General features: G+C 45.2%; 1 protein-coding gene across 1 annotated transcript; it reads left to right on the forward strand.

Annotated features, from left to right (window-relative positions):
- Positions 1 to 6,447: 6,447 nt before the first annotated feature.
- LOC117600704 (uncharacterized) lies at positions 6,448 to 7,011 on the forward strand. The gene has a single exon (XM_034316451.1). The coding sequence runs from the start codon at positions 6,448 to 6,450 to the stop codon at positions 7,009 to 7,011; it is 564 nt and encodes a 187-aa protein (XP_034172342.1).
- The last annotated feature ends 7,579 nt before the right edge of the window (positions 7,012 to 14,590 follow it).

The following is a 14,590-nucleotide window of genomic DNA, read 5'->3' on the forward strand; positions in this document are numbered from 1 at the left end:
TGTTCGATCATCGACCTTTTCCATGAATACTTGTTTGGATTCACGTTCGAATCCACCAAAAATCCACTGCCCTTCAATAATTCTTCCGCGATTATGTTTTCGTTTCCCGAATTTCGCTTCGTCGATCTCAACGATTTTCCCAGGACCACCCAGTTGGTCGGAAGAATTGAATAACAGTCAGTGTTCTAACGCCTCTCGAATGTAGCTGCTCCAGTTACATATTGTTTCCGAATTCATTTTCAATTCTTCCATCAGAAATGTTTGATGCGGCGGATTCAGAATTATATATAGGGACACAAACAAGCAACACTTGTCAGGAGATAAATGTGAATTGTGTAGCCAAGTGTCTGTTTTTATAGATTGTGTGAAATTACATTTTTTACTTATTATTTTTTTGTTCTTTTTCACTCTTTTAACCCGTTGGCATCGTCACTGCAAGGTTTTTCCATTTAATGCAGCACTCTCTCCACACTGCGAACATTTTGTTTCGCGTGAAAGTATTCCGTGTCTCCGCAAAAATTCGATACTATCGGTACAATTTTTAAATAAAGTGCACGCGTCTACAAGACTTATTGTACAACCAGTACACTCCATTGTGAAATATAAACTGAATATTTTCGAAATTGTGTGTATTTGGTGTATACAATATATTGGTGACCTATTCGCACATTGTATTTGCATGTTTACATTTTACCTACATCTAACGAATCTTAAATATTAAATATTAAATTCGTTTTGCTGACTGGGGGGCTCTGCCCCCCAGACCCCCATATATACTAAACTAATACCGATACCCATTTTTAATATAAGGAAATAAACACAATTTATAAAATAACGTATTTATTGGTATTAGTTAGTGTAGTTACCAGGGGGAGTCTGGGGGGCGCAGCCCCCCAGTCAGCAAAACGAATTTAATATGTTACTGTTCAACCGAATATTTTCTATTTCGTCGAGTTTTCACCGCGCACAATGAACGCGTACATGCCATCTTCGATACTATTCAGCAATTTTATAATGAAGAATTGTCAAAATAGTTTGTATGTCTATTGGATTTTGAAAGAACAGAATATTTCATGTAGAAACCTTGAAAGAAAATTCGAAAGATTGACGAATAAAAATCTTGAAAAAAATATTTTAAAAATATTTTTTGACATTGTTTTTGTTGATGCGCCGCCATAATAACATTAAATATGATGTTTTTAAACTGTTAGAAACCACACAAAAAAAAATCAACTCGATTCTGACAGGAGTTACACTTCCGAATATTTACCCAGTTTTAGTAGCATGGAAAGTGATACTATTGCTGAAGGTTTTAAATGCAGCATTGAAATGCATGGCTTGATACATAGTACGGTTGTTGCCGATGGTGATAGCAACGTCTATCATACTATTGTGAATATCAGGCCTTACCGAGAACAAACAGTAACCGTTAAAAAATTGAGTGTACCAATCACTTACTTCGTAATTTATGTAAAAGGTTGAGACTCGTTGCGGAGAAAACGCAAACAAAGGGTCACAGAGATCGTGGGTTTGTTGCGCATCGAAATATACTTAAAAAAAATATTTTAAATATTCGTAGAACTGTCGTTTTAGTAGTCAATGCGCGAAAACAAGAAAAAGGGCCTCAGCATATCAAAGCTGGAAAACTTCAGAACAACATTTTAAGTATTCCTAGCTATATATTTAGTGAACATACGAAATGCAATAGCCGCAGCCATACGTGTGTGTGAGACGAAAACAGAGCTGAAAAAAATTACATTCCATCTTTGAAATTATATGGTCCGTATAACAAAGTCGAGGAAGCCATACGATTCCTCAGTTGCTATTCGGATAGTTTGTTAATTAATGTCACAAACAATCCCGCAGACACATTCAATTCAATTATCTGCAAAGAGATTGGTGGAAAACTTATTAATTTTGGTGCAAGAGGTTCCTACAATGCTAGAGTTGCAGAGGCTGTTACACAATACAACACATGCATAAGAACATGTGCTAAACCGTTCCACCACTGGTAAAGAGAATGGAGGAATGGCGGGAGAAAAAAGTTGCGAAAACGAAAGAATTCCGAATGACCTATGGCAAGAGAAGAAAATTTAAGCTAGTGTAAGAAACGGATAAATATTATAGTCCAAATTCGCAAAGACTAGATCTTCCGAGTGATATACTTCTTCAGCTTCGCAAGGAACATTTTGAAAAGCTTACTGACAACGCAAAAAATCGTACAATAGAAATGAACACAAGAGACCAAAACGATTCAGATTTATGGAGGAAATGCTAACTGTAGTGTCGAAAGCTTTTCAACATGGAAAAATTCCGTTTTCTTAGAATCCGGTTGAATTCGAATTTGCGACGACAGCCGCGGATCGCCGCGCCCCCACCGCTGCGGCATCTCCATTCCCGTGAGCTAGACTATAAGTAGGACCGATCGATGCGACGATCGATGAGTTGCCTCGGGGCTTCGAACCCAAGAGGACCTCCTAAGAGGCTCGACGCCATGGTTGACCTGGCGAAGAGATCTCCGGCCGTCGGACCATGGCATTGCACTACATCACGACCTGGCAGTTCCCCATAGGTCTAGCAGCCGTAGGCGCCTAGCCTCGTCCATCATCTCCGTGGTTTCGACCCAGGGTGACCAAGCTAGTGCGTGTTCATAATCTCTGCCGATGCTACCGCAGGATTCCGAACGCTAGCCTACACGGCACCGCATCCGGTCTTTGGCAACTGGTCCCGTCCAGCTTCGTGGCGCTACCCAGGCTGGCTAGGATTGCTCGTTATCTCATCCGCTGTTCGGTTCTACCTCGGCGAACGAGAAGATAGCCGCACAAGGCAAGCGGGCAGCAACTCCACCGAAGCGCGACGTTTTTAATAAAACACCGTCGGCCCAATCGGGTCAATCCTTCTTGATCTCCCGATTCTTGCGTCCGGTATCACGACACGCTTTCGCTAGTCGTTCTTTTGCGTTCGCGTTCCGCTTCGCGCGCACACGTATACCCGCGCTCGTTTAGTTTGTAAGGTGGTTGCGAAATATAAGAACCGCGTTAGATTGTAAGACCAGTTAGATTCTAAGTCCCGCGGAGATTTTCTATGACGGACCGGGTTCTGACCGTAGCAAGTAAGTCCTGTAAGTAAGGTTAAGTACGAAACAGCTCCACGCATCGTCTAATCTCCTGGCGATGTTATGTTATAGCACCTGAGGCAGGAGATGGCTGCCAGAACATCCCAGCGGGAATAGCCAGCCCTCGCAACTGTATATACTACCGACATATAGCTAATATTTTTCTGAATAAATAACTCTTTTTCCATATAAACCGGCCTCGTTATTTACCGAACCTGTTTACCCAGCGAACTCTGGTACGGGGAACCGACCGCGGTGCGCACCGTCGTGCGCACCGACCCGACCACCCCGTTACAAGTTAAATAAATTTGAACTGATAGAATAGAATAGAGGGTAGGGATCAACAAAATAAAGACACGATCAATTGAGCCAACAACGAGAAAAATTTATTGGCTCAGAGAGGAAAAACCCGAAGGTAAAAAAACTTCTCGAAATTTAGGAAATACAAGGTAGACGTGGGCTTTGCCACGTCAAATGTATGCGTGTGCGTGTGTACATGTGTGGGTCGACCCTCGAGTAACGTTGATAGGAGACACGGTCTCGACGCTGGCGAATCGGCTGCGGCACGACTGCGCGAATTAATTCAGGAGGAGCACGGCTCCGACTCCTAGGGATCAGCTCAAGAAGAGACACGATCGCATTCAAATTCGAGAGGAGCAGGGCTCGGATTCCTAGGGATCGGCTCAAGAAGAGACAGGACCGCTGTGTGACGAGCTGCCGCCTGATTCGTTAAACGACTGTCATTGTAAGGCGTGTTTGACGTAGAACGTACGCGTGATTCTTACGCGTCCCGAACTGTTCGAGAAAAACTACGAAAGACCGATGGTGCTTGCGCGAGACGCACGATAGAACTGACGATGTTATTTGCGCGAGACACACGATAGAACTGAACGTTTTCGTTTTTGCGTTGTCGCGAGTCTTTTTTTTCCTCTTGCTGTACCGAGCGCTGGCGACACGGCGCCGATATGAACCGTTTCGACGGAACACTAACTGCTTCGAATTTTGGAGCAGTGTGTCGCATGAGACAAACAATGTCCTGTGCAGTAATAGTAAAAAGCATTTTATATCCTCCATCTGTTGATACTGCTGCTATGAAACACAGCCGCGATAAAGAACACATTGAAAAAAAGAACACGCAATGAAAACAAGGATTCGAACTTGTAGATTGTTTATTGATCACGACATTCCATTTTTGAGTGCTCCCTTGATGGACTTATCGACGATGACGGTTTATTGGAATTGAAATGCCCACTATCTGTTGAGAATTTGACAGCGATCAACGCAATAGAAACAATACGTCACTTACGGAACATCTTCGATAAGAAAGATATAGAACAAATGTAGAAACGGAACAAGGCATTTTCGTCTCGGGATCGTCTGCCAGACTCGTCAGTGTCTGATTCGTCGGCTGACGACAGGCGATCCGACCCCAGACGCCTATAACTCCGCTTTTCGGAACTCGTATATATCTGAATCGCATGCCGGGGGACTGCCAGCGAGAACAAACCCAAATCCCGCTGCCACCTAGCGGTCGCTGAGCTAAGGACGTCCAGGGAGACTCACCGCCTTCCCCTTCCACTAAACGCCTACACAAATGAATAGAAAGCACCAGCATTTCTACCAAGTACAAGGTTAGTTGCATATAACGCAACAGAGGTACATATGATCCGCGTAAATAAGGACGACGCGTTTTAGACAAATCATATGGAACCTTTCCTAACGCGTATCTACGAAGAATGCATGCTTTCGGAAATATTGGACAGCCGCTACCATAAACACCTGTTTTTACGTAAAGTACGCGCAAAGCTACGGCCATAGGATGCGTTGAGAGCCGAGTCAACAGAGGTCGTAAATCTCTATTCGATGTCACACCGATAACTTTAAACACCTACGTCCCTACGACCGTTTAAGATGATAGGAGAGGATGTGTTTTGGTTAAAAGTTCAAGAATGTAGACATATATAAGGTAAAACTGAATTATTTAATTGCGAAAAAAAGACTATTGATGGTAAAAAATAGATTGACGTTGTGACGGTCCTGCGGTGGACCGGGAGGAAGGGCGGCTCAGACGGATGTTCAAGGTTCTTCGCTGAATGAGTACTCGGTTGGATATGGGTTGAAACGTGTTTATTCTTAAATTACCTTACTTACTAACGATTTACAGGTGATGCGGCGGAAATCTTAAGTTCTTAGACTGTGGCTGGTCGCGGTGTCGGGGCGCGGTCTTAATTCTACGCGGTTCGGACGCGGGTCTTACATCTATTAAACGCGGCTTAAATCTACGGTTAACGGCGCGGGTCTTACTAGTATAGTCGCGGATCTTATAGCTACGGTTCGCGGCGCGAGTCTTAATGTCTAGATGCGATCGCGTGAACAACGTTTCGCAGTGGGGTAGACGGGATGAGGGGTCGTAGGAGCGGTAGTGGCCGTAGCAATGGTTCCCTTGGTCAGTTGGCGAACGCCGTCCCTCGGGCCTGGCCAGAGGACCTTTGTCCCGTCTGCTGGTCGCTTCCGCCAGGGCAGAACGAAGGTCAGGGGTTGCCAAAGATGCTGGAAGGTCAGACAGGCCTTCCGCGTGCGTAGGTTATCGGCCGTTCGGCGGGGCGGCCGGATTTCACCAAACCGTCCCGGAGCCGTGGAGGAAGCAGGAATACAAAAAGGAGTTATGCTTGGCTCGTTCGTATCGGCGGTTGCAACGGTGCGTGTTCGCTACGATTCGCTATCTCGGTACAGAGCCGACTCGCTCTCTAGGCCTCGCGGGCCGCCTTATATTCCGCCAGGCGGCTCGCGGCCCTCTCGCAGTCGCGGCGCTGTGCTGCGCCTCGCTGGTGGTATGGTGGGGGTCGGGCTCGCGTACCCGTCACAACGTGATCGACAAGTATTTGACTACTATTATACGCAGGAAGATAATGTTTCCCTTGAGGAGAGTAAGATGTTTCTCCTCGTGAATTTTAGTTTGAACTACTAGAAGACTGATTCCTTCAAGAGTTTCTCGACTTTCGCAAATCGTGGGAGTCGGCTTCACTACCTGATTGGTAAATCTTTCACCAATGAGATGATAGATTTGTGGCGGCAGCCTAGGGACTTTTCTAGGCCGAGACAGAGTTGTGCGCACAGGTTGGCGACACGACTCGACGGCGCCACTAGAACAAGAGAAGACTGACGCGCAAAGAGACGTGACGCGTAATAAGACTTAAATAAATACCGTTATTGTTGCGAGTGTTTAGTTATTCAACAACCCTACAATTGGTGACCCCGACGTGAGTGAAAAGAGACATTTTGCTTTAATCGCGCGGGTTGTGTAAAATTAAAAAAAAAAAAAAAGACAGACTATGCCGCGTGAAGAAGCCGGTAATGCGTCAGTCGCAGCGGTTAGCGTCAAGGTGCCCCCGTTTTGGGTGGAAGAACCCGAGACGTGGTTTGCGCAGCTGGAGGGCCAGTTTCATGTGGCCGGGATATCGGTGGATGCCACAAAATTTGCCTACGTCGTCGGCAACCTCGAGGGACGCTACGCGAGGGAAGTGGCCGATGTAATCAAGAACCCGCCAGCTGCGGACAGGTATGATACGCTTAAGCGTCAATTAATCGCCAGGTTGTCGCAGTCGGAAGACAAAAAGCTCCGGCAATTACTGGAAAAGGAAAAATTGGGTGATCGCTCGCCCAGCCAATTCTTGAGGCATCTAAAAGGCCTGGGAGGAGAAGCGGTACCTGAAAAGCTTTTAAGAAGCATTTGGTCTAGCAGGCTGCCACAAACGGTGCAAGCTATCCTGGCTACCCAGGAGACCGCACCTTTGGAAGACGCCATAGTTTTGGCAGACAAAGTGTACGAATTAGCCCCACGTGCGCCGGGGACAAGATGGCGGCGGTGGAAGGACCCTCTGCGACGTCCGCCCTAGAGCGGAAAGTAGAAGAGTTAACCAAAATGGTGGAGCAGATGGCGCGTCGGTCAAGAAGCCCGTGGAAGTACAGAGGGCGCGGAAAATCACGCGGCCGAAGCCCGAGTGCAAAGCGCGCTCAGACGTCAAAGAAAAGGTATGATGATTGCTAGTATCATTATAAATGGGGGGAACAAGCGAATAAATGCATTCCGCCCTGCAAATACGCCCCATCGGCTTCGGGAAACTAATTAGCCGGACCGGCATGGGGGTAATCGGAACGGCAACGAGATCGTGCCGCCTTTTCCTGCAGGACCGAGCCTCTAAACTTGAATACCTGATAGACACCGGTTCGGACGTGAGCGTGGTTCCTGCGAAATGGCACAGCGAACGGCGAAAAAGCAGCGATTTCGTGCTGTACGCAGCAAATAGCACGCCAATTAAAACCTATGGCGACTGGACAGTGACCGTCGACTTCGGGCTGAGGAGAAGTTTTCCGTGGAAAATGTTGCTTGCGGACGTGGCCAAGCCCATTATTGGAGCTGATTTTCTCACACATTATGGGTTGTTGGTAGATTTGAAGGGTGCGCAGCTGATCGATCAAGAGACTAAGCTGGCGGTAAGAGGAGGACTGGCGTTTGCCTCAGACTCCGTCAAGTCCATTTCACATTCTAACCCCTTCATTATTAAACTATTGCGAGAATTTTCCAGCATCACTAGACCGGTGCAGCATTTCCAATCGCCCAAGCATCAGACGGTACACCACATAGTGACCACGCCAAGTCCACCGTTAGCCAGCAAAGCAAGAAGATTGGCACCTGATAGGCTGAGGGCTGCCAAAAAGGAATTTGAGTTGATGCTGCAACTGGGCGTGATAAGGCCATCAAAGAGCAGTTGCGCGTCGCCCCTTCACCTCGTTCCCAAAAAGAATAAAGAATGGAGGCCGTGCGGTGATTACAGGGGCCTCAACGCTAGGACCGTTCCGGACAGGTACCCAGTCCCTCACATAGAGGATTTTTCACAAAACTTATACGAAAAAACAGTATTCTCCACAGTGGATTTGGTTAAAGCGTACCACCAAATCCCAATTGCCGAGCAGGATATTTCAAAAACCGCCATCATCACTCCGTTCGGCCTATACGAATTCTGTTACATGACATTCGGCTTAAGGAATGCTGCGCAAACCTTTCAACGGTTTATGGACGAAGTAATAAGGGGGTTGGACTTCTGTTTTGTGTATATAGATGACATATTAATCGCATCTAAGAACGTAGATCAGCATAAGCAGCACCTGAAACAGCTTTTCGCCCGCCTCCAAGAATATGGAGTTGTAATTAATCTAGCGAAGAGTAATTTCTTCCGGGAGAAGGTGACGTTCCTAGGATACTCCGTGGACAAGGAAGGAATTAAACCCCCAGAGGAAAGAGTAGCAACTATAAGGGACGTTAAACAGCTAAAAACTGTCACCGAGTTAAGACGTTACCTCGGGATGGTTAATTTCTACAGAAGGTTCCTGCCCAATATCGCAGGTGTGTTGGCCCCGTTGGAGGAAGCAACTAAGGGAGCAGGAAAAGGAAAGCAGGCGGTGGTCTGGACTCAGGAAGCGGAACGGGCATTTGGCAAATCCAAAGAGGCCCTCGCCGACGCAGCATTGTTAGCGCACCCATCTCAAGAAGCCGAGATGGCCGTTTTTGTGGACGCGTCGGACTTGGCCGCTGGCGCTTCACTTCAGCAGCGTGTCAGCGGGAAATGGCAGCCATTGGCATTTTTCAGTCAGAAATTTAATAAGCCGCAATCGCAGTACAGCACGTACGATAGAGAACTGTTGGCGGCATACCAGGCTATAAAGCATTTTAAACATATGCTCGAAGGTCGAAATTTTGTTCTGTTTACCGACCATAAACCGCTCATTTATGCTTTCAGGCAGAAATTAGAGAAGTGCTCACCCATGCAGTTCAGGCATTTGTCGTACATCTCACAGTTTACAACAGACATACGTCACGTGACCGGCAAAGATAACGTGGTAGCGGATACCTTATCAAGGATTTCGGAGGTAACAACAGCCATAGATTACAACGCATTGGGTGGGGACCAGGAAACAGACGAAGAATTACAAAGATTGAGAAGGTCTGACACGGCGCTCATAATAAAAAAAATAGTGTTACCCGATACGCAGATAGAAGTATATTGCGACATTTCTACGGGAAGAGAGAGGCCTTTCCTTCCGGCAAATTACACAAGACAGGCTTTCGCAGCGATACACAACCTAAGCCATCCAGGGGCCAGGGTAACGGCAAGACTGGTAGCGGATAGATTTGTTTGGCCCAGGATGAAGAGGGATGTTAGAGAGTGGTCCAGGCAATGTGCTCCGTGTCAGAGAGCGAAGATAGGCAGACACTGCAAGCCGCCTATAGGGCAGTTTCCAACGCCCTCGAGAAGATTTGAGCATGTCCACATCGACTTGGTTGGGCCGCTCCCTCCTTCTGATGGATACAAATATTGCCTGACCTGCATCGACAGATTCACACGGTGGCCAGAGGCGATTCCGCTGTCGAATATTGCGGCGGAGACGGTGGCGCAGGCGTTCCTGGAGGGATGGATCTCAAGATTTGGAGTTCCTCTCAGGATTACCACTGATCGAGGTAGGCAATTTGAGTCATACCTTTTCAACGCATTGGCTCGCATCCTAGGCACAACACACCTGAGAACCATGGCGTACCACCCGGAATCCAACGGAATCGTGGAGAGGTTGCATCGGCAATTAAAAGCTGCAATCAAATGCCACGGGAACGAGCGTTGGACCGAGACTTTGCCCTGGGTTTTGCTGGGGACCCGAGCAGCCTTCAAGGAAGACCTTAAAACATCAGCGGCCGAGCTGGTCTACGGGGAAGCAATCCGGTTACCCGGAGAGTTCCTGATCCGGGGCGCAGAAACAGAAGTCTCGCAATTTGTGCAGCAGCTGAAGGAAAAGATCAGTCAGATAAAGCCAGTCGACCCGGTAAGACACGGCCAAAAAGGAGTATTCATTTTTAAAGACTTGGCGACAGCGTCCCATGTATATTTGCGACAGGAGGGTGTAAAAAAACCTTTGCAAGCACCCTATTCGGGTCCACACAGAGTTGTCGAGCGGGGCGAAAAGCAATTTACTATTCAGGTAGAAAATAAAAACGTTAAGGTGGCGACAGATAGGTTAAAACCAGCTTTTGTCCAAGTGGAAGCTACGTTCAAGTCATTAACCAAAGTAGAAGCTCAAAAGAAACGCGTGCATTTCACAATGAAAGACAGTATTAAGACATTTAGCAAGACTGATAATATTTACCGCAGATAGGATCACACAGATTGTCACAATATCTGTTAATATTTACTAATATCTTTAAGCTACATTCATTATTTCTTTTGCGCAATTAATAATGTATACGTTGTTACAAGCCTAATTCATATTTTATATATATTAAGAAAAGTTATCGTAGACATAAGCGTGTTATTACAAATTTAATCTATATTTTGTGTAAAGAATTATCGTAGATATAAGCATATGATATGTCGACTCATTTTATATTGTATTTTGTTGTAAGCATAATAAGGATCTCATATTCTAAATTGTATTTCCCTCCGCATAGCGTCGGTACTGGCGGGGGGGAGGTGTGGCGGCAGCCTAGGGACTTTTCTAGGCCGAGACAGAGTTGTGCGCACAGGTTGGCGACACGACTCGACGGCGCCACTAGAACAAGAGAAGACTGACGCGCAAAGAGACGCGACGCGTAATAAGACTTAAATAAATACCGTTATTGTTGCGAGTGTTTAGTTATTCAACAACCCTACAGATTCACTGACTCCACCCACCCCGTACGTTCGAAACGCGGTCCGTGCGGAGTAGGGTATCAGTGGAAGTGGTGTGGGAAGCGAGGGTGTGGGAATTTGTCAACGGGATGGAACCGTCACCGGGCCTGGGTTCCGTAACCCGACCCCGATGATGGCCATTAGGCCCGGTCCCAAGGCCCTTTGGAAATTTACGTTTACGACACATGCAATTAGTCGTTGAGGACAGAGAAACTCGGCAAAGTATAAATTACAGGATTTATAAATGAACTGACTCAAAAATGACTCTGCAGGCTTGCGCGTCATAAACGTGCTAGCGGTTTGCATTCCAGATGTCATTCTGTGTACAAATTTGCACTCGAAGGCATAGCTATTGTTAGTAACGCTCAATGGAAAATCCTAGTTTAGTAAAGGTTCCAACGGAACCACGAAGTTGACCCTTGGCATGTTAGCCATTAAGAAACGGTACAGGGGTTTAACAATGGCTGGTCAATTCGTAGTGTCGTGGAAAATAACAAAAAAAGAAAAGAATATAAATTTATGGTATAGGGTCCCGTGTGTTCTTCACGGAACAACACCTATTAGAAATGCCTATTAGAAATCCAGAATACATACTGCGGGCAAAAGAAGACGCGTACATTAAATCTAGCAGAAACATCGCAAAAAAGCGTACATATGTAACCGTACATTCGTACAGTTACATAGTTTAGTACAAAGTAGTATAGATTTTTCATGGGAGATCGAAACTATAGCGATGGTACGTGCTATCCCTTCTTTTTCGTCACAGTGGAGTGCGTGCGCGTATACCCTCCTTCGAACGCCGGATCGAAGGAGCTCAGTGTCGATCCAGTGATCGACACTCTGGTCTCAACTGACAAGCAGAACGGACGCTTTCGCCTACGGCTCTCCTCCTGGAAAAAACCGTCTTAAGATTGCGATCCAGCAAGTCGAGACTAGAGCCCGAGCTTGGACATCTCCCTTTCATCTTGTAGTAGCCTTCTATCTTAGGACTCAGTACCCTCGGAAGATGGCTCTACGCAGGCATATCCAAAACGTCGTTGATTCCTGGGGAAACCTGGTCGAGTCAGCATAGTTTTGCCTGTGCTCTGGCAATTTTTACATTGCAATTTGGAGGGCCGTGATCTCGCTCTTGGCAGTCTTAAATTCTTCCTTGAGTACACTGAGTTGCATTGAACTTGTCGCAGTGAAGTTGGCCACACATTCACTCACCGACGCGGCGTGAATGCGTTAGTGAATTTGTAGCCAACTTCACTGCGACAAGTTCAATGTAACACAGTGTACACCTTGTACGACAGGAAGAACGTTAACGGATTCCGGCAAATCCACGGTTATCGGTTACTCTTAAATTCACGTATTTCAATCTGCAAAGGAGTCGAGGGTCGGGACTTAGTGCGCGACTTTCTCATCCTTTGATTGTGAGTGAAATCGTGAAGTCAGTGCCACAGTCGATCTGAGGTTCGCAGATGAAAACTTCGCTGAACCGGAAGTATCCTCGGATTCCACTGGCTCGCCATTCTGTGATTTGAGAGGCGCGTAAAGTTAATATTTCGCAGCACGGTTAGTAAATTCAAACGTTCCTTTTTGCCTACGCGCTCCACGATCACGCGACCTTCGCGCGTCGCAATTTCGGTGTATGTTTCCTAAACGAATTGAGCGAGCAATAACTCGTCCTTGGTGAAAGGCGTTTGAATCGTAGACGACCGACGGATATTGTAACCGTCGTGTGTATATTTCTAAGCGTGCTGCGAAATATTAACTTTACGCGCCTCTCAAATCGCAGAATGATGAGCCAGTGGAATCCGAGGATACTTCCGGTTCAGCGAGGTTTTCCGATTACAATCACGATATTGCGTTCTGACCTTTTGCGTTATATTCTCTTATATTTTCGTTATATTTTCTTATATTATATTATATTCTATTATAATTATTCCGCGGTTATTAAAGTGCGTTATTCAACCAGTCATTTTTCCGTATAAAAGAATGAGTTTTTTTGGGTCCCGTTAAAGTCGCTCGACTGGTTGAGATATTTTCTTTTGCGTTACTATTTTTGTATTACATTTCCGATTCGCGCGTATATCCGATCTGCGTGCCTTGTATCGAATCATCGACGATTAATCTAGTCAAGACCATCGAATATTATATCTTGTTATTGTCACGTCCGGAAAATTTTGCAAATTTGTCCACCTCACGTTCCCTTATCAAGCCCTTCTGGGGTCGTAGGAGTCTCCTCATGTGAGGGGCGTGAGGAGGATGAATTACTACTTCACTATTTCAATTTTTCTCCTCAACTCTGTGCTTTCCCATCAAGCTTTCGGGTTGTAAGAGTCTCTTCATGTGGGAAATGTACAAAGAAGAGTTTGAGCTTATAATTATTCTATTTTTGTTTTTTCTTTTCTTTAGTTCTCTCTCTCATTTCTCAATTCTTTTCTTTAGTTTATTACCCCTCCTTGAAACTATCGTCGTGCTCAACTGCGTAGTAATAGAAGCCATCTTACAAAAACTCGGGTTCGACCGGGAGAGGTATCGTAAACAGCGTTCGCTGCGCAGTTAACCAGTGCTTCGCATTATAGGAGTCTCCTCAGGTTAACTGCGCAAAAGCGTAAAGATCAAATTATCTTTTAGATTTTCAACCGATACTCTCCTCTCTTTTTACGTAGGCGCCAGTCGGTCCCTAACCCGATCGTATGTGCGAATTGAGTGTTGGAATGGAAGCGCGAGATAGCATAAGAGTTTGAATATTTGATTAAATGTAAAGAGCGAGGAATGAGAACCCTTACAAGCGAACGTTAGCAAGTGTTCGAAGACTATTTGGAGACGAAGGTTCGTACGGGGCGATAAAAGTCATTGTATCGAATTCCGAGAATTTGCCTGAAACTAAGACTCAACAGTAAATTTTGAATAGAAAGAACGTTCTTGAACAAATTTCGCTACAAGTACAAGAATGAATATTCGAATATCGAATAATTGAATACTGTTGAAATTAGCAGTTAAATCATCGTATGCTATTTTAATTTTTAACGAACAACTTGCGTTACACTCGCAATTCGTATTGCTGATCGGTTTCTTTGCGAACAAAATAATTATGGATAGAGCCGATTGTTAATCAGTAATTTCATAATCATTAATCCGTTAACTACATATAATAATTTAATAATATTCATAATTCGTGTTCAGATTCAATCCGTTAAATCGCTAATTATGTCATTTTATATTTAATATTGAAACTATCCATCTAATAAGAATGTTCTGGAAATTGTACGGCGTAGAATACCGAAAAGCCGTTAGAAAATGAAATCACAGAAAAATAGACATTATCATACCATCGAACTTTTACATAAACAGCTTTTTCCTATCTCTTATCAAATTCAAGATATAACCCGTCAGAAATTGCATGACGTATCCTGTATATTTTTATTAATTAAAAAACATTTATTTAAAGAGTTAATAACTTTTTCTAACAAATTTCTCAGATTGCACGTTCCTTCGGTTCTTCAGAGTAGGCATATATTTTTCAGCAGCGAGGGGTGCTACGGTGCGCTATGTAAAATCCACGCGTTCAGTCAGTCAGAATTTATCGTAGCGGGACAATTCTATCATTTGGGTTGAAAGAAGGATAGCACGATCACCGTACATCTCACTCTAAACACGCGCCAATGTTTCGCTTTCGTTCTTCAGGCGTATCGTCGCGATGCCTCTGGCGAGATGAACGTTTGAATGTGTTTGTAAAAATACTTGAGGCGCTGTTGCCCTCCTAGATCGT

This window comes from Osmia lignaria, chromosome 16 (assembly GCF_051020975.1).
Source record: "Osmia lignaria lignaria isolate PbOS001 chromosome 16, iyOsmLign1, whole genome shotgun sequence".
Classification (NCBI taxonomy): Eukaryota; Metazoa; Arthropoda; class Insecta; order Hymenoptera; family Megachilidae; genus Osmia; species Osmia lignaria.

Bases quoted from the DNA above. Each gene is read 5' to 3' on its own strand.
- LOC117600704 (XM_034316451.1), top strand. From the start codon at position 6,448: ATGCCGCGTGAAGAAGCCGGTAATGCGTCAGTCGCAGCGGTTAGCGTC.